At 42.0% G+C, this 24,173-nt stretch overlaps 1 protein-coding gene across 1 annotated transcript in view; it reads right to left on the bottom strand.

Annotated features, from left to right (window-relative positions):
• LOC135511684 (PEX5-related protein-like) overlaps positions 1–24,173 on the bottom strand; it is a 147,922-nt gene that overhangs the window by 3,680 nt on the left and 120,069 nt on the right. Inside the window, exons 8-12 of the mRNA XM_064933165.1 lie at positions 20,700–20,792; positions 10,341–10,457; positions 3,916–4,059; positions 2,587–2,657; positions 829–1,047 (exon numbers count right to left, since the gene is read on the bottom strand). Of these exons, the coding sequence (XP_064789237.1) occupies positions 829–1,047; positions 2,587–2,657; positions 3,916–4,059; positions 10,341–10,457; positions 20,700–20,792 (644 nt within the window). The remainder of the gene's footprint in view (positions 1–828; positions 1,048–2,586; positions 2,658–3,915; positions 4,060–10,340; positions 10,458–20,699; positions 20,793–24,173) is intronic.

The raw sequence follows: 24,173 nt of genomic DNA, 5'->3' as shown, positions 1-24,173 counted from the left end.
GAGTAATGCTCTTGAGAGAGTCCTGCCACAGTGCTGTTCGTCCCCCTGCGCCCACTTTATTCATTTTCCACACCGATTGTGTGCAGCGGAAGGGAGAAGATAGTTGGGAGGGGAGGGGGGGGGGAAAGAGAGAGAGAGAGATTTAGAGGGGGCTGCACCTGCATCTCACTGTTGAATATAGGATTTGATAGTCATGGTTTTCCTATACATTGGAGAATTCATTATATACCGGTAGGCTCCTAACTGATAATTATTTTCATGTGACACCTTAAAGTATGCCTTTAAAAGGAAAGAGCACCCTGAATTGTGGTCGTTTTAACATTGAATAAAAGTGAAAGCATGCTTGCTCGATCGGCAAGAAAATTACACCCACACCAGCTGTGGTTGAAAAGCCTTGAAATAACGTTTCCTTTCATTTACGACAGGAGGTAATAGTCATTGCACTGAAACAACCTGAGTTTCTAAAACGAAACTGTTAAAAATAACATAACTGGGCAGGAGAATAAAGCACACCGTAGCATAAAATATGCATGAATGAGCCATTCCGTAATATTGTCACAGTGCTCAGGCTAAGAGATTGTAAAGGAGAGAGAGAGAGTGCCAGCAATGTGCTTTAAAGTAATAGATGTCAGATTTAGTGCTCTTGAATGAAGGTGCCCTGGAGCATACTTCTCCAATGTTAACTGGGTAATCTTGAATGGCCTGCATCTCTCCTCTTTCTGGAGAAAATATGAATATTGTAGTCTTCTTATACGATTCTCCTACAAAATGAGCATGCACTTACACCTATGGGATCTTTGCTAGTGCTATCCAGTCCTTATATTCTACCTCTCATTCCTGCCCACAGTAGAGACACGAGACATCCTACGTTGGGAGCCCGGGGAGCCCGCCAGATGTCTCTTGCTCTTCAGCAGGTGCTTGTACTTGGAGTTGTGGCGGAGCCAGCACAGCAGCGCCTCGCAGGCATCCTGCCTCATGCCCGTGTTGGTCAGGCTCACCGCCAGGGCCATGAGGGCCTGGAGGTTGTTGGGGTGGAGCTCCAGACACCTGGAGATACAGAGAGAGGGGGCGAAGAGCGGGTGAATGGGGGTAGTGAGCACTTCAAAGCGGATGACGGACACTAATTTGGACAGGCCACAGCTAAGGAACATCAGGAGGCTGGGGTCAGGTGGCAAGGACCAGTCCCCTTTTGGGGTGACATACAAGTATCCCAGGCTAACATATTGCCTTCAAAAGCATTTGGTTCATAGGAGTTACATTGGGGCTTGCAATTGTCATTGTTACTCTCAACTTAGAAAAAGTTTTGTCTTGCTCGCAGTTTTGTTGTTGCATCAGACCTAGAATTATGAATTATTATGAGATATTAAAAGAGCTATGTTGGATGAACAACAAGGATTAGCGAGCACTCGGGGAAGAGCCAAACCCAGATTTGGCTTTCATCAAATGTTCCACTGAGATTTGTGACAGTCGGTGCTACAACTTCCTTGTTCTCTCAGGAAAACCAAATTATTTATGGCAGACTTGCCATGGGTCTCTGACTGTTATATAAAGTTAGTTTACAATTGGTATACAGGGCAGAAGCTCCATTCATCTTTTAAGATAAAATGTTATCTGCGACAACTTTCCTTTTTTTCCACTCAGAGTTCTCTAATCCAGGCTTCTCGGGAATACACATCAACAATGGGGCTACACTAAAAGTCAGCAAAAACACAATGTAAAAGCAGTGTGGTATTAATAACAGAACAGTGCTGGATTTCAGGAGATGAGTCATTCTGAGGAGATTATATAAAAGCGTTACAGTTTTAAACCATTGGTTTTAACACCAATGATTAATTAACCCAAATGCACTTGATTTAATTTAGTTCCTTAATACAAGATGGTTGCATTCATCTGCAATGAATGAAATCCAAGCACCGGCCTAGGATCTTATGAAATGCACATTTAAATGGATCAGCAATTTGTGAATGTGCATTGAGCGTAAAAGTACTGTCTGTGTTGCTGTTCCGTGTCTCTTGATTTCCTTGTAAGTGTTTACATTCTCACAGATGGATCAAGCTGTTGTTTGATCTGTTGCTTATCCTATCTACTGACCGGGCGTGCCTTCTGACAAGGTAATATAAAATGGGCCATCTTTCCACTTGTGGAGCCCGACACCTTTGGCTCTCTGATAGAATCCACTAGAACATGTGGCACGTATATTTGAGAAAACCCCCACTAAAATGTATTTTTTTCATGCCTGTAGACCGAGCCAGTTGATAAAATGTAGTAGTAGCTTAGCCTAGGAACAGGCCTTTGAATACCTTCGGTACAATATCTAACGTTAACATAAAAAATGGTTTTCATCTAAGATGTGTGGCATCCCGGGAGGTTTTGTTTATTTGATGGCCTAGTAAAGTCGTGTTTGCTGACTAAAACCTCCCGGTCTCTGTGTTAATCTCTGCACGCTCAACCCAACACCCCACAGTTTACCACAGACGGCTATACATTTCTAAAGCAGTTGAGTATTTGAATCTACAGAGCATGCAGTGTATTGCCGTGTTTGTGGTGAAGTCTATGGGTCCACGTTGCGCAATAACACCTCCTTACCTTTGGAGGGAGACAATAGCTGCCTGCTCGTTCTCATTATCGGCCTGGGTGGTCCCCAACACTTGCCAAGCCTGGGGAGACAATAGGGAGCATTGAACAACAGGGTCATCACCTGGGCTTAACACCCTCTCTAAGGAGAGACGGTGTGGTCATGATGCAGAGGTCAGCACACTCTGAGGATGACTCATAGGATGACTCACTCGCAGTCAATGTTCTAAGTACCACTCACACAGGCGCTTCTGCTGTTGGTAAAGAACAGAACAGTCAGGAAGCATCTTATATCTCAAACAGTCTCTGCAATACAAACTTTTGTCTGAAGTTTGTCTAAGGTAAAGTTAGGACACATCAAAATACAATTGCCGAAATTAATATCGCGGTGAATAGGTGAATAGCTTTGAGGTTTGTCTTCTGACAGAAACAGTAGTGTTCTGCCAGCCAAGTTCATTTAGGATTGCTGAGCCTCCTCCTCACTCTGTTATTGGGGTTTTCCTATTAAGATGATGCATCATGGTATTGTATTGTTCCAAAGGGCCAATAAGAATGAATTAATGAGATCAAGTAGCGGGGCATATTTCACATACTACTTTTGCAAAGGCTCACTCGAGACACTTGGCAACCAACCAAATTCATTAGGTGTACCTGATAAGTTCTGAAACCCAACTTTGAATCTCCATACCATCCAAGGATTGCATTTGGACAGCTAGCAGAATCTGCAATCCAAACAGACTTGTTTACATGCATCTTTCAGACCTCTTTGAAGAAACATATGATCTATGCAGGTTAATCTGCATTCTGGTTTATTTTGTGAATTGACATTGGTACTGAATTTGTGAGTATCAATGTAAGGGTGACATTAGCTACAAACTATCCAGAGGTCTCTGCAGCAGAGCGATAAGCAACCAAGCACGCTAGGAGGACTTTTGTGATCATTTTAGGGCATTCCCGAGTTCCGTTTTCTATTAATGTGGGCCCTCTGAGGCTGTAAAGAGATTACTGCTATTACAATAGAGAGGAAATGAGCAGGAGAGAAAAAGCTGAGAAAATAGCTATTACTCAACCCATCGGGAAAATTGACAATTCTCATTGGGAGATGAAGACAGCGTAGTTTGGCTACAGTAAACCACTCTATTTAACAGAATTCCCAGTCCTCCACTAGCAATCAACGTCGGCCACTTAGCACTCTCTGAGTGTTGACCGTACACATGATTTGTGAAGTTCTGAGGCTGATTGGCAGTTGGTGCCAGTATATTATGGTCCTGTGTGAAAGTCATGCTGGAAATGTGTGTGATTACTGTGCCCGTGTCTCATCACCCCCTTGTGCCTGTTCACCTCTGAGTCCTGGGGATCCTGTAAAATGGCCCCCTCCAGTAACAGGACAGCGTTGGGCAGATCTCCCTCTTTGGACTTTCGAAACCCCTCCTCAAATGCGTTGGGCCAATCCTTGTAGGGGTTGTCCGTGTGAAAGTAGTAGCCCTGTCACCAATGGGGGGAAAAATAACAGTAATGAGAACATCAGCAATGTCAGCGTCTGACGCTGTATTTAAACAACTTTCCTCTAGAATACAATATTTAAGCAAAACTCCCAGGGCTCTATTTTAACAAACCTAATGGAAAATCTAAGCACTGGCAGTAGTACTATAGGTCCTAAATCATCAAAAAACAATATACCATTTCAGAGTTTCCTTTAGGGAAGATTTTATTTTACTGGACATTTGAGACATTTTATGGACATCCATATATATTCAGATCCAACCTGGCGCAGCCAATGCCATTAATAAACAAGGAATGTTGGCCAAATGAGTGACATTTACATTTCCTTAAATACAGCCAAAAACAAATTACAAAAACACTGTGTTTCAATGTGTAGCATATGCAAAACTTTATAGCCTATTATTTGTATTGTTTTTTTAGGCAACTTTCCGAAAACAATAATTGTCAACCGCATGGTTCAGGTGTCAAAGATTTGGGCACTAAATGTATCAGGGCATTGCATACATGGGCCTATAGGCTTAGGTGTCCACTGTATGATATTAATATTTTAATAAATATATACAGTACCAGTCAAAAGGTTGGACACACCTACTCATTCAAGGGTTTCTCTTTATTTTGACTATTTTCTACATTGTAGAATAACAGTGAATACATCAAAAATATAAAATAACACATGGAATCATGTAGTAACCAAAAAAGTGTTAAACAAATCTAAATATATTTTATATAATTCAAAGTAGACACCCTTTGACTTGATGACAGCTTTGCACAATCTTAGCATTCTTTCACCTGGAATGCATTTCCAACAGTCTTGCATCCCCACATATGCTGAGTACTCGTTGGCTTCCTTTCCTTCACACTGCGGTCCAACTTATCCCAAACCATCTCAATTGGGTTGAGGTCGGGTGATTGTCGAGGCCCGGTCATCTGATGCAGCACTCCATCACACTCCTTTTTGGTCAAATAGCACTTACACAGCCTGGAGGTGTGTTGGATCATTGGCCTGTTGAAAAACAAATGATAGTGGGACGAAGCGCAAACCAGATGGGATGGCGTATCTCTCTGGAGAGATTTGAAAATAGCTGTGAAGTGACACTCCCCATCCAACTTGACAGAGCTTGAGAGGATCTGTAGAGAAGAATGGGAGAATGCTCGATTGGGTTCAAGTCCAAGCTCTGGCTTGGCCACTCAAGGACAGATGGAGACTTGTCCCGAAGCCACTCCTGTGTTGTCTTGGCTTAGGTTCGTTGTCCTGCTGTCAGGCGAACCTTCGCCCCGGTCTGAGGTCCTGAGCACTCTCATCAAGGATCTCTCTGTACTTTCCTCTGTTCATCTTTCCTCTGTTCATCTTTCCCTCAAACCTGACTAGTCTTCCAATCCCTGCCTCAGAAAAACATCCCCACAGCATGATGCTGCCACCACCATGCTTCACCATAGGGATGTCGTTGAGAGATCTGAAAATAGCTGTGAAATGATGCTCCCCATCTAACTTGACAGAGTGTGAGAGGATCTGCAGAGAAGGATGGGAGAAACTCCCCAAATACAGGTGCCCAAGAAGACATGAGGGGAGGTTAGTGCATTTTTCCCCTCGTTTACATTTGTTGTTCTGTTTGTATTTTCCCGATTAACAATGCCTTTACTTTCTTTTGATATTACCCTAATAAAGTTTAGAAACGTCTGTGAAGGTTTCGTACGGTGTGGCTATTATTACGCTTTAGCTACTGCAGACCTATGTAGTGCACACTGGCGCTCCAATTGACATGGAAAGTTGAACTTGAGGGGACAAAGATTGTTTCAGGCCTACCAGAGTTACTCCTATAATGTAAGAATATCATGCTTATCTTTATACAAAATATTTTGATTGAAAATGTATGAATTACCCGCCTTCTGTACCTTTGCATCTGTATAGCAGACGCAGTAGTCATATGTCAAAAAAGGAAAGCATGTCGGTGTCGCATATCTCTATCTCTCTGGGGTTAGGCCGAATCTTCTCTTCCTTTTATATAGGCTATATATTTATGAATATATTCATATCATGTAGTGGATACCTAAGCCTATATGCCCATGTATGCAATGCCCTGATATATTCAGTGCTCAAATCTCTGACAGCTGAACCATGAGGCAGACAATCATTGTTTTAGGAAATTAGTCTAAAAACCAATAAGAAGAATAGGCTACAAGGTTTTTCATATGCTACACATTGAAACACAGGAAAGTGTTGGATGGAAACCTCGCTCATAGACACCATAAAGACTCGGGCAAGTGCGCTAGTCCAGTGTCACTTTGATTACACCTGCACACCATGGTTCGCCAGCAGCCCCAAACATCTAAAGAATAAGCTACCAGCCAAACAAGCTTGTAAGAATTGTACTTAAACTCCCTCCTCATACTCATCTGGAGGTTGAGCATTTTTTCCATCTCTATATCTGTAATGTGTCTATCTATGCAATTGTATATGTAAAAAATAAGTCCCTGACGTTATTGTGCAAAATATTTGTATATACATGTATTTGTTTAACTGACAAATAAAATCATTCATTCCAAACTGTGCAGTGGCCAATTTATGAATGTAAAGAAAGAAATCTGTTAAACACAAATGTTTAATGACATTCAGAGATTGCCAAGCCTTCGAATACTGGGTAAGCCTACAAGGTAGGGAGGGAAGTATTTTCTGTTTGTCGAGATTGACATAGACTATTAATTGTGGTGTTGAAAATGCAAACCATGATATTGAAGTGTTCAAAGTTGGTATGCTTTGTATATTGGTTGTGGTGCATCGGCACAGAAACCTGTTGGTGGAAAATTTGTTAGATATATTTTATATAGAATTTATAAATGTTGAAAATCTGATTCCCACATAGCTGATCATTGTCTCCGGCCGGCTCTGTTCGTAGTGTAATGAAACAGGCAGGGAGAGTTAGCTCGTCTGTGGTGGTCAGCGAACCTTAGCCCTGTGTGGCATCGAATGTGCCACAAAAGCATGCTGAAGTGGCAAAGATAACAACAGAGAGTAGCAGCAGTGTAAAAGGGGCAAGGGGGGGCAATGCAAATAGTCTGGGTAGCCATTTGATTAGATGTTCAGGAGTCTTATGGCTTGGGGGTAGAAGCTGTTTAGAAGCCTCTTGGAGCTAGACTTGGCACTCCGATACCACTTGCCGTGCGGTAGCAGAAAGAACAGTATATGACTAAGGTGACTAGAGTCTTTGACAACTTTTAGGGCCTTCCTCTGACACTGCCTGGTATAGAGGTCCAGGATAGCAGGAAGCTTGGCCCCAGGGATGTACTGGGTCATACGCACTACCCTTTGTAGTGCCTTGCATTCGGAGGCAGAGCAGTTGCCATACCAGGCAGTGATGCAACCGGTCATGATGCTCTCGATGGTGCAGCTGTAGAACCTTTTGAGGATCTGAGGACCCATGCCAAATCTTTTCAGTCTCCTGAGGGGGAATAGGTTTTGTCATTCCCTCTTCACGACTGTCTAGGTGTGCTTGGACCCTGTTCGTTTGTTGGTGATGTGGACACCAAGGAGAGGCTGTTGTCCTAGCACCACACTGACAGGTCTCTGACCTCCCTATAGGCTGTCTCATCATTGTAGATAATCAGGCCTACCACTGTTGAGTCATCGGCAAACTTAATGATGGTGTTGGAGTTGTGCCTGGCCTTGCAGTCATAAGTGAACAGGGAGTACTGGAGGGGACTGAGCACGCACCGCTGAGGGGCTCCAGTGTTGAGGATCAGCGTGGCAGATGTGTTGTTACCTACCCTTACCACCTGGGGGCGGCCCATCAGGAAATCCAGGATCCAGTTGCAGAGGGAAGTGTTTCGTGCTAGGGTCCTAGCTTATTGATGAGCTTTGAAGGCTCTATGGTGTTGAACGCTGAGCTGTAGTTAATGAATAGCAATCTCACATAGGTGTTCCCTTTGTCCAGGTGGGAAAGGGCAGTGTGGAGTGCAATAAAGATTGCATCATCTGTGGATCTGTTAGGGAGGTATGCAAATTGGAGTGGGTCTCGGTTTTCTGGGATAATGGTGTTGATGTGAGGCATGATCAGCCTTTCAAAGCAGTTCATGGCTACAGACGTGAGTGCTACGGGTTGGAAGTCATTTAGTTAAGTTACCTTAGTGTTCTTGGGCACAGGGACTATGGTGGTCTGCTTAACATATGTTGGTATTACAGACTTGGACAGGGAGATGATGAAAATGTCAGTGAAGACACTTGCCAATAGGTCAGCGCATGCTCGCAGTTCCAGTCCTTGTAATCCATCTGGTCCTGCGGTCTTGTGAACGTTGACCTGTTTAAAGGTCTTACTCACATCTGCTGCGGAGAGCGTGATCACACAGTCTTCCGGAACAGCTGGTGCTCTCATGCATGTTTCAGTGTTATTTGCCTCGAAGCGAGCATAGTAGTTTGCTTGCGTCACTGGGTAGCTCTCGGCTGTAGTAGAAGTCCGTTATAGTTTGCAAGCCCTGCCACATCCGACGGGAATCAGAGCCGGTGTTGTACGATTTTGATCTTAGTCCTGTATTGACGCTTTGCCTGTTTGATGGTTCTTAGCGGGATTTCTTATAAGCTTCCGGGTTAGAGTCCCGGTCCATGAAAGCGGCAGCTCTACCCTTTAGCTCAGTGCGGATCTTGCCTGTAATCCATGGCTTCTGGTTGGGGTATGTACGTACGGTCACTGTGGGCACGACGTCATCAATGCACTTATTGATGAAGCCCATGACTGATGTGTACTCCTCAATGTCATCGGAGGAATTCCGGAACATATTCCAGTCTGTGCTAGCAAAACAGTCCTGTAGCTTAGAATCTGCTTCATCTGACCACTTTTTTATTAATCGAGTCACTGGTGCTTCCTGCTTTAATTTTTGCTTGTACGCAGGAATCAGTAGGATAGAATTATGGTCAGATTTTCCAAATGGAGGGAGAGCTTTGTATGCGTCTCTGTGTGTGGAGTAAAGGTGGTCCAGAGTTTTCCCCCTCTGGTTGCACATTTACGATGCTGATAGAAATTTGGTTAGGCGGATTTAAGTTTCCCTGCATTAAAGTCACCGGCTACTAGGAGCACCGCCTCTGGGTGAGCATTTTCCTGTTTGCTTATGGTGGAATACAGCTCATTCAGTGTGGCCTTAGTGCCAGCATCAGTCTGTGGTGGTATGTAGACAGCTGCGAAAAATACAGATGAAAACACTCTAGGTAGACAGTATGGTCTACAGCTTATAATGAGATACTCTACCTCAGGTGAGCAAAACCGAGACTTCCTTAGATATCGTACATCCACTGTTCTGATATCATACACCAGCTGTTTTGATATACATAGTCCGCCGCCCCTTGTCTTACCAGATGCCCCTGTTTTGTCCTGCCGATACAGCATTTAACCAGCCAGCTGTATGTTGATAATGTCGTCGTTCAGCCACGACTTCGTGAAGCATAAGATACTACAGTTTTGAATGTCCCATTGGTAGTTTAATCTTCCAAATAGGTCATAGATTTTATTTTCCAAAGATTGCATGTTTACTAGCAGAATGGAAGGAAGTGGGGTTTATTCGATCGTCTACAAATTCTTAGAAGGCAGCCCGCCCTCTGGCCCCTTTTTCTCCGCCTTCTCTTCACGCAAATTAGGGGGATCTGGGCCTGTTCCCGGGAAAGCAGTATATCATTCACATCGGGGTTGTCGGACTCGTCAAAGGAAAAAAAGGATTTTGCCAGTCCGTGGTGAGTAATCATAGTCCAGAAGTTATTTTCAGTCATAAGAGATGGTAGCAGCAACATTATGAACAAAATAAGTTTAAAAAAAGAAGAAGTTACAAACAATGCAAAGAAACAATTAAAAAAAACACAATTGGTTAGGAATACGCCTTGTTCTCCCGCTCCATCTTGACCCTGTGTTTATAGACCCTGTGTTTATAAACACAGGTTCAAAACAGTTTTTTATTTGTGGTCGTAAACATTATTTTGAGTTAATTCTATGAGGGTCGAGGGTGTTCAATTTATTTTACAATACAAGTGGAGGGTCATGCATTCTTTTGATGACACCTTGAGTTGGACTAGCCCCCCCCCCCCCCCCAGTAAATTTCGACCTGTCTCTAACATTATGGAAGTACTGGGTTAAATCAGTAAATCTGTATATCATCATGTTCATAGGCTATATTTCCCTTCATTAAGTAGAACATGTCCACATGCGAAGGAAACAAATAATTGGCATCTAAACAGGGTGTTTAGACAGAGTACTATGATAACAGAGGTCAAAGATGAAAATAGTAACCTTCTCGTGAGGCGACACACTGGAGGGGGTCTGGGCCTGCTCGTTCTCCGTTAACCAGTTCCGCCGTGCTAGCTCCTCCCACTCTGCCTGCATCTTGTCCCAGAACTCTGTATCTGACTGTGGAGGGATGGTGTTTTGAGGGTGGGAGAAAGGGAAAGGTGGGTGGATTAGTAAACAGAGGACTGGTAGCTTTGATACTTTGAGAATGCTGCATTCCCCTGCCACAGAAATGTCACCTCCATCTCACTCTTTCATTGGCGGGTTGTGTAACGTATGGACTTCAGGTGACTAATCACCATTACATGTAAATGCAGTGTTCAAATGTCAAACATTTGCTAGACCTTTGACCTTTCAGTTGTTGACATTTCAGTTGATGGATTGATGTTGAGGAATTTGCACTGTATGTGCAAAGCTCTAGACACAACAAACAGCCACCTCGATGTGTAGAGGCCACACCTTTTCCTTAGTTCACACCTTCTTGCATTTGTAGTGGTGGAATGCTGACCAATTGTTTGTCATGGTTTTGATTAGGAGGATGGAACTCAATTTCATGATCATTCCTAGATAAAGGGAAATATGTTTGAAAGAGGGAAGCTTTCTGGTCTGGGTAATTCTCCAGGTGTGGATTGTTACTGTTGTGATTCTTGCTAGCATGTTTTATGGTCCAACCTTTCAAGGGATTGCTGATTTTTCGGTTCTCTAAATTATTTATGGATCGCAAAGTGCCGTCAAATGAAAATCAAGTAGATGCAGAGAACTTCATCCTGGTGAGATCTGTACTTTAGTGTCTCTCCTATAGTTGGAATTTGGCAAATAGTGCATTGTGTCTCATGATCTACTGTCTTTCTAGTTATTTTTTTGGTATCATGGCAAAATGGGAGTTAAAGTACTTGGTCTCTGGATAAGAGCGTCTGCTAAATGACTTAAATGTAAAATGTAAATGTCAGAAAACACAAATTACATCAAATGCTTGTTACAAATTGAGGCATGTATCGAATCTCTTTATTTGGACAGAAACAGGTCATGAGAAGTGTTGTGCTGATGTTGCTTTTTTTGTCTGACCTTGTCCAAGCATGCAGGCCATGTCTATTAGCCGTCACCTTACAGCTGAGGCCAAAGACCTCCAAGCATGTCACTCGATAACTCCATGGGCCAGTGAGCAAAGAGAAAAGTGAGCAAGTCATCTGCTTTCAAAGAGCAAACGTTTCCGACACCTCCAGAAACCCGAAAATAGAGTGCATTTTGACATGTCTGTGACTTGCCAATCAAATTCCTGCCTAGACGAATTTGACACTTTAGGCTACAGATGTCAGATCTTAACTTAATCACTCTTTTGTCAAGGAGAATTTTCCTGCGGCATCAGGAAATTCAAATGAGCCTTGCTATTCCCTGAAAATGTGCAGTTCTCTTTATTTCCATGCAGGGGCAGTTGAATCATTGGGATCAGGCCTGCTATCAAAATAATATATTATCTCTCACTTGCTCAAACACTATGGCCTAGGTCCTATTACTGCAGTGAGCTGTAGTGAGCATTTCTCCTTTGCCAAGACAATTCATCCACCTGACGGGTGTTGCATATCAAGAAACTGATTAAACAGCATCATTACACAGATGAACCTTGTGCTGGGGACAATAAAAGGCCATTCTAAAATGTGCAGATTTGTCACCCAACAAATGCCACAGATGTCTCAGGTTTTGAGGGAGTGTGCAATTAGTATGCTGACTGCAGGAATGTTCACCAGAGCTGTTGCCAGATAATTTAATGTTCATTTCCCTACCATAAGCCACCTCCAATGTCATTTTTGGGAATTTGGTAGTACGTCCAACCGGCCTCACAACCGTAGACCACGTGTAACCACAGCAGTCCAGGACCTCCACATCTCCAATTCATAGCAATTTCAGGATGTGGTACCGCCCCTGTCAAGGTGGATCCGTTTGAGGTAGCGAACGTTACTCACTGGACCAGCCACTCATTCATAGAACATTGGTTTGTGAAGAACTATTTATTTATATTTTTGTGTTGACAACAGCTAAGTCATGGTGTGGTGCTTAGTACCTGGATGTGCAAGCTACAAGCAAGCACAGGCTGCTAGGGTAACATTTAATCGTTTACCTTACTAAGAAGTCGAGCAGAGGTAACTAGCTGACAAACTATATTTGTTTTTCTAAACCAAAATCTAGTTACCTAGCTTTCATAATATGCTGGCTGGACATTCCAAAGCAAATTAATGTAATTAGCCAGCTGTTATCTGGCTATGTAATTTGTAACTTTGCAAGCTAACTTTAGCTACCTTAGGTTACGTTAGCTACAGCCTACTGGTCTATATCTAACCGTTAGCTAACTAACTACCCGGAGGCTAACGTAACAAGCCTATATCAACATCTGTAGCGACATCAACATCAAGCGCAGCACCAGGAACTAGTGGAAGTCATCTTTGCTAAATCTTTCCACCATGAATAAATATAAATACACTGGAGCTGGGCATAAACATGGTCCGTGTTTTGTTGTCATAGTTGGTGAGTTTATAAGTAGGCTACAACTTCGGTGTTATGGAGGCTTAGTTGATTGTTTAAGCAAAGCGTGTTCTATATTGGAGAAAATCAGTTATTAGTAGGGAGGAAGGGTGTGGGTGACTGGTGTCAGTATTGTGTGTGTGAAGGTTAGTCGGCATTTTCTATTGACATGAGGGGGATGGGTGGATATAGTACCTTGTGAGTGTGTATTGATGGTGACAAAATAGTCAAAATGTTGGCTAACCACTGACAAGTGTATGCCCTACAGACTAATCTTGCTACTGCTGATGAACACGACACCAGCTTTAGTAATACAGATCCTGTAGACCAGGGGTGTCAAACTCATTCCATGGAGGGCCTAGTGTCTGCTGCCCCCCCCACCCACCCCCCACCTCTTTCAATTAAGACCTAGACAAGCAGGTGAGGAGAGTTCCTGACTAGTGACCTTAATTCATCATTCAAGTACATGGGAGGAGCGAAAACCCGCAGACACTCGGCCCTCCGTGGAATGAGTTCGACACCTGTGCTGTAGACCCATTGGATTAAAGCTTTCAGCCGGGAACAAACTCAACATAATCTGACTTGGAAGAGGAAAAGACAGCACAGGGCTGGCAAGAGCAGAAGTGTATAGTCTGAATCCAAGGTCATGAGCGCATTAAATTCTGCCAGACCAGCTGACATTGCCCAACACGAGGTTCATTAGCTGAAGAACATTCCGGACCCGGTCTGGAACAAAGCCAACACACCATTCATTTTCAGTAAGACTGATGTTATAGAATGCCTAGTATGCTCACAACTTCATTGTGGTATAGATATTGCTAGCTCTGTACATTTATGTATATAATGGAGTTTGATATAGTTTTATTTTCTACAAGTGTACTGACGAATGTCTAAATCAGGGGTGGGCAAAGTTTTTTGGCTCGAGGGCCACATTGGGATTTTGAAATTCAACGGAGGGCCGCATTTTTGGGGGGACCAATTGTTTGTTAAAATCAATTTGCAGGGGCGTCCCGAGTGGCACAGCGGTCTAAAACACTGCATTGCAGTGCTTGAGGCGTCACTAAAGACCAGGGTTCGATACCAGGCTATATCACAGCTGGCTGTGACTGGGAGACCCATGAAGCTGCGCAGCGTCGTGAGGGTTTGGCAGGCAGAGATTTTCTTGTCCCATCGTGCTCTCGCCACTCCTGTAGCGGGCCGGGTGCATGCACGCTGACACAGTCACCAGGTGTACGGTGTTTCCTCCGACACATTGGTGCAGCTGGCTTCCTGGTTAAGCTGGCATTTTGTCAAGAAGCGGCTTGGCTGGGTTGTGTTTTGGAGGATGCCACTGTTCTCGACCTTCGACTCTCAGCGATGGGACAAGACTAACTACCAATTGCATTAACTAGCTACAATCTTACTGCTAAAATAAATAATGGCGGGAGTTGATAGAAAACATGTTTTAATAGAAACCGATTAGTCGGTCAATATACAATAAGTAGACATGGCTTGTATTCAAGTCAAAGTTTATTTGCTCTGGAGTTAATTTTCAAAGCAGTATGCAGGAACAGTTATGGCAATGTATACAGTAGAAGAAAAATATACTAATGACTATAATAAATACTACAATTCTACAAAGGGACTACTTGCATATGATATTGTGTGTTTGGGGGATGCAGTAAAGTGTTCAAAGTCACTTTGGTACAAGGGGAGATTGTTGTTATGGACCTTTCACAGCTCCTCTTGAGTTGCTTGAATGGCCCCAACAACACATGCAGGCAAGGGCATTTGGTATCCTGTGCCTAGCTTTTCCACCACGTAGAACAAACTCCAAAAAGCATCTGTAGGCCACCAAGCGGTATTGTCTGTAAGAGAATGACAACACTATTAAGGACTTTTCATGGGAAATCATTGTGTACTGTCTGTATTCCTACTGTAGCAGCACGATACAAATAATGGCACTGGACGGGGGAAGGCTGCCGTTTTACGGGCTCCTAACCAACTGTGCTATTTTGCTTGTTTTTTTCGCATTGTTTGTAACTTATGTACATAAAGTTGCTGCTACCGTCTCTTATGACCGAAAAGAGCTTCTGGACATCAGAGCAGCAATTACTTGCCTCAAACTGGACAAATATTTTTTCTTTAACGAGTCCGAACGCGAAGGGTATACTGCCTTCCGGGGAACATGTCACACATCCCGTCATTCGCGTTAAGAAAATACGGAGATACTGAGGGAGAAGGTCTGGATACAAGGCTCCCCCCTCACCCTCCATTTGGAAAATCTGACCATAATTCTATCCTCCTGATTCCTGTATACAAGAGAACTAAAGCAAGGAACTACCAATGAATTGCTCAATAAGAAAGTGGTCTGACGACGCAGATGCTAAGCTACAGGACTGTTTTGCTAGCACAGATTGGAACCGGCTCTGATGTTTGTCAGATGTGGCAGGGCTTGCAAACTAATACGGACTACAAAGGGAAACCCAATGTTTGCACATTTATAATAAAAAAATACAACTTAAATATCACATTCACGTAAGTGTCGTTCTGCCCCTGAACAGGCAGTTAACCGACTGTTCCTAGGCAGTCATTGAAAATAAGACTTTGTTCTTAACTGACTTGCCTAGTTAAATAAAGGTTAAAAAAAAGAATATAAAGTATTCAGGCCCTTTACTCTGTACTTTGTTAAAGCACCTTTTGGCAGCGATTAAAGCCTTGAGTCTTCTTGGGTATGATGCTTCAAGCTTGGCACACCTGTATTTGGGGAATTTCTCCCATTCATCTCTGCAGATTCTCTCAAGCTCTGTCAGGTTGGATGGAGAGTGTGGCTGCGCAGTTATTTTCATGTCTTTAATTTTAATTTAATTTGCAAAAATGTTTAAAAACATGTTTTCAATTTGTCATTATGGGGTATTGTGTGTAGACGGGTGAGATTACATTTAATACATTTTGATGATTTCTAAAGGCAACTGTATGCCTTAATTTCTCAAAGATACACTCTTAGCTTTCATTTGACACCTAATTTGATGTGCTCATATGAACTTCACATATTAGTGCTCATGGAGCTTTTATACAAGGAAATGCCCAGAGTTATGAGTCATTTAACGGTCAAGGTAATGTGGAGAGAACATGTTTTAATTTGATAAGATTGAATGGGCATACAACCATACGTCATTCCTTGATTAAACAAGCACAGACCTGGGGCCATTTTATGATTAAAATTACAACATCTGTGAGAAAGGCAATTAGGAATGGTGCAATATTTCATTTGGCGACAGTAACCATGCAGAGGCTTCATCCTAACTGATTCCAGAGCTAACAAAGCATGTAGCTAGAGAAAGACTGCATGTAAGACGTATGATCTGCTTGTGTGCACTAGTGTCCTATTGCTGTGTGTCATCACCACAAAATCGGACAAACTAATTACATTCTTGGATGTTACTTTCATGAGTGCATGCACCAATTATGATATGTGCCACGGTACTGGAATGGTTGTGAAGGGTGAAACAATCCTCAATTGTTTGCGTGACACATGACAATGTGACGGCAGTCTCTGTAAATTAAAGACACTTTGGCCGTTTATAACAGATTCTAAGGAATCAAACACACACTGATTATTTGAAATGTTTGCAATACAGACAATGGTGTATTTTGCACACAGATCAGCATTTTCATTTCTGGGAATGAGATTGAGAGGAAGGTCCTTTTTATCCCATGTATCAATGAAGCAAGCCTCTGCCTGCGACTCTAATTCAACTAGCTCAGATGAAGTGTAAATTTGAAACGCACAGAATTCAGGCTTGTGCTCGCTGCCTGCCAAAACAACATAAGTTAATTTAGGAGATCCATTCGTTACTTCATGAATAGATTATTGTCAGTATAAGTAAATATGGAAATGCAGCCAGAGATAATACCGGTCTTTGGCCCACGGAACAGACCAAGAGCCTCATAGTTTGACCCTTAATTGCAAGTAGTGCTGTCCCCAACTCAAGTGAGGTAATTTATAGTCAAAATAAATTTTTATACACAGTCTAGGTCATTTCCTGAGAGCAAATGATTGCTTTCTCCTCTATAATGTAGAATTTTATAGCTCTAAACAACTTAGTGCATTATACTGTACAGTTTTTGTTTTAGACTTCATTATCAAATTGGCATTTTTCTTCAAGATTAAGGGACAGACATTAATGGTTGTGCAATTTATTTTTTCTTTAATTATTCTTGATAACGGAAGGAACCATAGTCAGGCAGACATGAAAGTGCGAGGGCCTTTCATTTTTCTTATCGGATAACTATCAGTGTTCTGTTTTTAGAGTAAGTAATAGTGTCTAATTACACAACCAACAGCGGTACTGTTTATTTCAGTGTTTAATTCCATCTGTTTCTACCTTAATATGGCTCCAAGGACAGCCCTGCAGGTGTCTCTGTCAAACCACTTCCTGTTGTTGTGACTGGGATTTTGCACATCAATAGAGCCATAAAGGACTGGACATGTGAAGCTCTTTGAAGAACATCAAACACACTTTCAGACATGTAAATTGACTGATTTACTTCATATTTGGAGTGTGGAATTAAATTCCAACACCACAATGCTCTTGATATCCAGGAAATGAATTCAGATCTTCCCTGTTCAATTTACACGGAACAAAAATATAAACGCAACATGTAAAGTGCCGGTCCCATGTTTCATGAGCTGAAAAAAAAGATCCCAGAAATGTGTTTATATATATGCTTTCCGTTTATACTTTCCGGATGCACTGTATATAAGCAATATAACAATGGAGATGTACAAACTATAGCATAAAGGAACGATGAGCAGATAAGAGGCAAGCCGTAATTTCGATCAAGACAATAATGAGTTGAGCTAAGAGGGACATTGTCGATATGCTTATTTTTTCAGGGCTTTTGAAATTGACAGCGACAGAATTCAGAACATGGGTCGTTCTACCAGTATTCTCCCTGTATACCAAGTCAGAACCGTAGGACAAATAACGGCATATAAGCAGACAATGAAAGCTCTTACAATATTCAATTATGACATTTCTCTAAAACAGGCTAACGTTATAGGCTACATGTGCACCACCAAGTCAGAACAGCAGGCTACTGGAGAGGGACCCAATTCTTATGGTGAGACACATGGGCTACTAACAGCTTACTACACAACATACACTTAGTATTACTTTCTCAGTTACAGTATACATATCTCCCTGGCATATTACATTTATGCAGTAACATACAAGACATATTTTTTGGACTCACCGTTGTTGTGCTGTGCTCACTTGAACAGGAAGGTGGCGTGCTGGTCCTTGTGGGCAAACTTTGTCATCAAACTATGTCATCAAAGTCTGGTATTCTCTGGATGAAGTCATGCTGGATTGACAGCATAGTCAATCTATTCAACATTTTCTGGCCCAAGGTATGGTGTGGGAATGTTTATCATTCTAAGCTTGGAAAAGAGACCCTTTCAGACAGATGTTTTTAATCCTTGAACCCGGACTTGGATCACACACACTCCACTGACACACACTCGCAAATTCTGAAATAAATGGTTTGGAAGGAATCTGTCGCTTACTGTGAGCACAATAGTGATTGTTTTGCGACGCTCACAGTAAGCCACTGATTCCTTCCAACCCACTTATTTTTGGATATGGGATTTGCTGGGTAGATTATCGATGCGATTCATGATGATGAATGCTTGTCTAGCCAATCAAAGCTACGGTAAATAAAAATGTGATCTGTTGCAATGACCTTGAGCCTGGACGGGGCTTCTACTGTAAATCTACGGCAGCACCCAAGAGGGCTTGAACTGCCTCGCTCTCCCTGTAGATTCTGTAGTGACGTAAAGTCCCCATGAGTGACAGAACACTGAGCCAATAATGGCGCAACTAGAGAATATTACGCATAATTTTCAGTTTTTGATTTGTTAAAAAAGTTTGAAATATCCAATAAATGTCGTTCCACTTCATGATTGTGTCCCACTTGTTGTTGATTCTTCACAAAAAAATACAGTTTTATATCTTTATGTTTGAAGCCTGAAATGTGGCAAAAGTTCAAGGGGGCCGAATACTTTCGCAAGGCACTGTATGTATGTGTGTGTGTGTGTGTGTATATATACACATGTGTATTTGTGTGTGTGTGTATATATAATACATCTCACAATACATGGCCCCATTCTTTCCTTTACACGGATCAGACGTCCTGGTCCCTTTGCAGAAAAACAGCCCAAAAGCATGATGTTTCCACCCCCATGCTTCACAGTAGGTATGTTGTTCTTTGGATGCAACTCAGCATTCTTTGTCCTCCAAACACGACGAGTTGAGTTTTTACCAAAAAGTTATATTTTGGTTTCATCTGACCATATGACATTCTCCCAATCCTCTGGATCATCCAAATGCTCTCTTGCAAACTTCAGACGGGCATGGACATGTACTGGCTTAAGCAGGGGGACACGTCTGGCACTGCAGGATTTGAGTCCCTGGCGGCGTAGTGTGTTACTGATGGTGGGCTTTGTTACTTTGGTCCCAGCTCTCTGTAGGTCATTCACTAGCCCCCCCCCCGTGTGGTTCTGGGATTTTTGCTCACCGTTCTTGTGATCATTTTGACCAAACGGAGTGAGATCTTGCGTGGAATCCCAGATCGAGGGAGATTATCAGTGGTCTTGTATGTCTTCCATTTCCTAATAATTGCTCCCACAGTTGATTTATTCAAACCAAGCTGCTTACATATTGCAGATTCAGTCTTCTCAGCCTGGTGCAGGTCTACAATTTTGTTTCTGGTATCCTTTGACAGCTCTTTGGTCTTGGCCATCGTGGAGTTTGGAGTGTGACTGTTTGAGGTTGTGGGCAGGTGTCTTTTATACTGCTAACAAGTTCAAACAGGTGCCATTAAAACAGGTAACGAGTGGAGGACAGAGGAGCCTTTTAAAGAAGTTACAGGTCTGTGGGAGACAGAAATCTTGCTTGTTTGTAGGTGACCAAATACTTATTTTCAACCATAATTTGCAAATTCATTAAAAATCCTACAATGTGATTTTCTGTATATTTTTTTCTTCTCAGTTTGTCTGTCATAGTTGAAGTGTACCTATGTTGAAAATTACAGGCCTCTCTCATCTTTAAGTGGGAGAACTTGCACAATTGGTGGCTGACAATACTTTTTTGCACCACTGTATGTATGTATGTATGTATGTATGTATATACACATGTCAGTTTGCAAACTATATATACACACGTGACACAAATTAATGCCAGAATAAAGACAAAATAAACCAGCCTAATGGGCTTTAAAGTGAAGTTGAAAGGTGATATTAGAAAAACTTCCTCTGCCAATGTTTTCAGGTATTTATGTGATATCGATGTCACTTATTGGTTTGAACCTTAATGAATTAATCAGCAAATCCATCGGCCTACATCCAGAACCGAAGGGCTGCATCTCAATAGCACTGACCTGAGGGCACATGATGGGTGAAAGAAGCAATGGATGAAGGATGGCTACTTGGAACTTCAGAAAGCTTGCACAGACTACTGAGACTCAACAGTGAGGGTGAAGAAGCTCTACTTTGAGTGTGACGGGGCAGGGTTTGAAACCCGATATCGTGCACACCATAAGACTGTTGGCACACTATGCTAAAGTCCATGCATTAGCGCTGGGAAGTCTTCGGGTCTGAGGCAAAGTAACGTGTGACATGAAGCAGTGCCTTGTATTACTAACAAAGTTCACTCATCTTATTTCAATCTGTGCCCTCTAGTTCTGCTATAATATTGAGAAATATCTTTAGGAGCAATTCAAGAGTTAAGCGCTTAAAAAGGCCCAGGTGCAGTTGTCTGACCCTATACATGTGTGATGTGTCTGAAATCCCCCTCCGCTTACCTCGACAGCCGCCTTGGCGCGCTCAAACTCTTCCTCCAGGGACTGGTTTCTGGACAGGAGGCCGCCACTGAACCGCTCTTTACTTAAACGGCCCTGTTTCTCACACACAGAGAGAGAGAGGTGCAGTGTCAGCCATCTCTGCCTTCCCCTGGAGTGGCAAATATCACTGCCTCGGCAAAGCCTTTGACATGCTCAAGAAGGCCAGCGGCTGGCAGGAGTGCCTCCGTCAGCGCCTCTCAGCCCCCTCTAACACTTTTCCCACTTATCAGCGCCACTCTTCTCTCCAACCTCACTATCTCATCTCGATTACAGATTCACTCCCCTCTTTGTTGGCCAGGTCATACATCGCATGCCCTTTGTATACATTCCATGCTCTATTATAACTCAGAAATATGCTGATTGTAGCTTGGTTATAGCATCTGACAGTACATTGTGCTTAGGGCTGTTTCGGTTAATGTATCACCGCCACACCGGCAGTTTTGAGTCCTGACCACAGTCAAATTCTGCGTGACCATTGAGTCACGGTAATCTCCTCTTACACTCCTTGGACATGCATTGGTAGTACCGAACTTGCTAATGACTTCAGGTCGCTAATGGCCTGGTACTCAGCGCTCTATTGTCCCTCAAACCACTCTGACATCAATGCCGATGCAATCGAAAATGACATCAAACACAGTATCATGCTTTTAAAACTCCCCTCACTGTGATGATCAATTTGAAGAAAGTTCAACAACTGGGTGAAACTGAGTGGAAAACATGGACGTTGCGGATGTTGTTTCAAAGCCAAACACAACAAAATGGACAGAGCATTCTATATTGATGATTAATTCAAAAACACCCATACGCATATTATGCATAGGCCTATATACCGTATGAGCCCAAGCCTGAAAAAAAAACTGAATTCAAATAATGATTGTGCTGTTATACAATACATAGCCAAATAGCCTCCAGCTTACACACAGCAGAAAAACGTTTTAAAAATGCATAGATTTAAGATGTCTTTGGTACATAATTGGTCTAGAATGTACTCCAAAATTTAACAAATTCTAGTAATCGCCTTTGAGTGTGGACTGTATTATTATGCATACTGAATGGATTGGTTACCTTGTTCTACACTATAAACCTTCAATCCATGAGTCTGGGAGAGAACGTACAGGCCTAGGCGATTATGATGGTTCAATGATTGTGCAGGGTGGCGAACAATGAATGAATAGCGGATTTTGATTTTGAATAGCCTTGTAATAGGTCATTTTTAAAAATATTTTCATAATTAATAGGCTGACACATTACCTTTTAGCTACAGAATATCTCGCCACCATGCGTTTCCATCTCTTTTTCTCTCTTTGTGATGTGTGCTCCCTCTCCGGACTCTAGGTCACCAGGCTGCTCGTTATGGCGCACACCTGTCACCATCTTTACGCGCACCTGCGCATCATTAAACTCACTTGGACTCCAGCACCTCGTTGATTACCTGCCCTATATCCAGCTGAAGTCGGAAGTTTACATACACTTAGGTTGGAGTCATTAAAACCCGTTTTTCAACCACTCCACAAATTTCCTGTTAACAAACTATAGTTTTGGCAAGTCGGTTAGGACATCTACTTTGTGCATGGCACAGGTAATTTTTCCAACAATTGTTTAGACAGATTATTTCACTTATAATTCACTGTATCATATATATAATTCCAGTGGATCAGAAGTTTATGTACACTAAGTTGACTGTGCCTATAAAACTTCTTAAGGCCCCTTGACAACATCCATTGAAAAGGCAGAGTGCAAAATTCTAAAATATTTAAAAGAAATATTAAACTTTCATACATTCACAAGTGCAATACACCAAATTAAAGCTTAACTTCTTGTTAATCTACCCATCGTGTACGATTTAAAAAATAAATTAAAAAAATTAAAAAAGGCTTTACGGTGAAAGCACACCATATGGTTATGTTAGGTCAGAGCCAAGTCACAAAAACATACAGCCATTTTCCAGCCAAAGAGAGGAGTCACAAAAAGCAGAAATAGAGAAAATGAATCACTAACCTTTGATCTTCATCAGATGGCACTAATATGACTTCATGTTACACAATTCATGTAGGTTTTGTTCTATAAAGTTCATATTTGTATCCAAAAATCTCAGTTTACATTGGCGCGTTATGTTCAGTAATGTTGTGCCTCGCATCGGCAAATTTGCAGAGAGCCACATTTTACATAAATACTCATCATAAACTTTGATAAAAGATACAAGTGTTATGCACAGAATTAAAGATATACTTCTCCTTAACTTCTTGGTGACAGGGGGGCAGTATTTAGTAGCTTGGATAAATAAGGTGCCCAGAGTAAACTGCTTGCTACTCTGTCCCAGATGCTAATATATGCATATTATTAGTAGTTTTGGATAGAAAACACTGAAGTTTCTAAAACTGTTTGAATGATGTCTGTGTATAACATAACTCATGGCAGGCAAACACCTGAGACAAATCCAACCAGGAATTGGGAAATCTGAGGTTTGTCGTTTCATTTAAGGGATTGCCTATCCAATATGCTGTGTCTGGGGCCAGATTGCACTTCCCAAGGCTTCCAGCAGATGTTGACAGTCTTTATAAAGTTGTTTGAGGCTTCTATTGTGGAAGGGTGTCGAAAAAGAGCTGTTTCAACAAGTGGACTGGGCAGAGGCCAATCAGTTGTTTACTGCGCGGTCACGCGGGTGCGCCGTTCCTTATTTTTCCTCTGTAATGAATACGCTATTGTCCGGTTGGAATGTTATTGAAGATTTATTATAAAAAGACCCTAAGGATTGATTGTAAACATTGTTTAACATGTTTCTACAAACTGTAATGGAACTCTTGACTTTTCGTCTGGATTTTGCGCTCGCGCATTGTGCCTTTGGAATAGTGAACTAAACGTGCAAACAAAACGGTATTTGGACATAAATATGGATGTAATCGAACAAAACAAACATTTCTTGTGGGAGTCCTGGTAGTGCATTCCGACGAAGATCAGCAAAGGTAAGTGAAGATTTATAATGCTATTTATGACTTTTGTTGACTCCACAATTTGGCAGGTAACTGTATGGCTTGATTTTATGGCTGAACTCTGTTCTCAGATTATTGAATATTGTGCTATTGCCGTAAATCTTTTTTGAAATCTGACACAGCGGTTGCATTAAGAAGTTTATCTTTAATTCTATGTAAAACATGTATATTTCATCAAAGTTTATGATGAGTATTTATGTTATTTGACGTGGCTCTCTTCAATTTCTCCGGATGTTTTGGAGGCATTTCTGAACATGGCGCCAATGTAAACTGAGGTTTTTGGAAATAAATATGAACTTGATCGAACAAAACATACATGTATTGTGTAACATTGAGTCCTGGGAGTGTCATCTGATGAAGATCAATGGTTAGTGATTAATTTTATCTATATTTCTGCTTTTTGTGACACCTCTCTTTGGTTGGGAAATGGCTGAATGCTTTCTGT

This window comes from Oncorhynchus masou, chromosome 24, assembly GCF_036934945.1.
Source record: "Oncorhynchus masou masou isolate Uvic2021 chromosome 24, UVic_Omas_1.1, whole genome shotgun sequence".
Classification (NCBI taxonomy): domain Eukaryota; kingdom Metazoa; phylum Chordata; class Actinopteri; order Salmoniformes; family Salmonidae; genus Oncorhynchus; species Oncorhynchus masou.
Note: the sequence above shows the minus strand (reverse complement) of the source record. Positions and strands in the feature narration are given on the sequence as shown.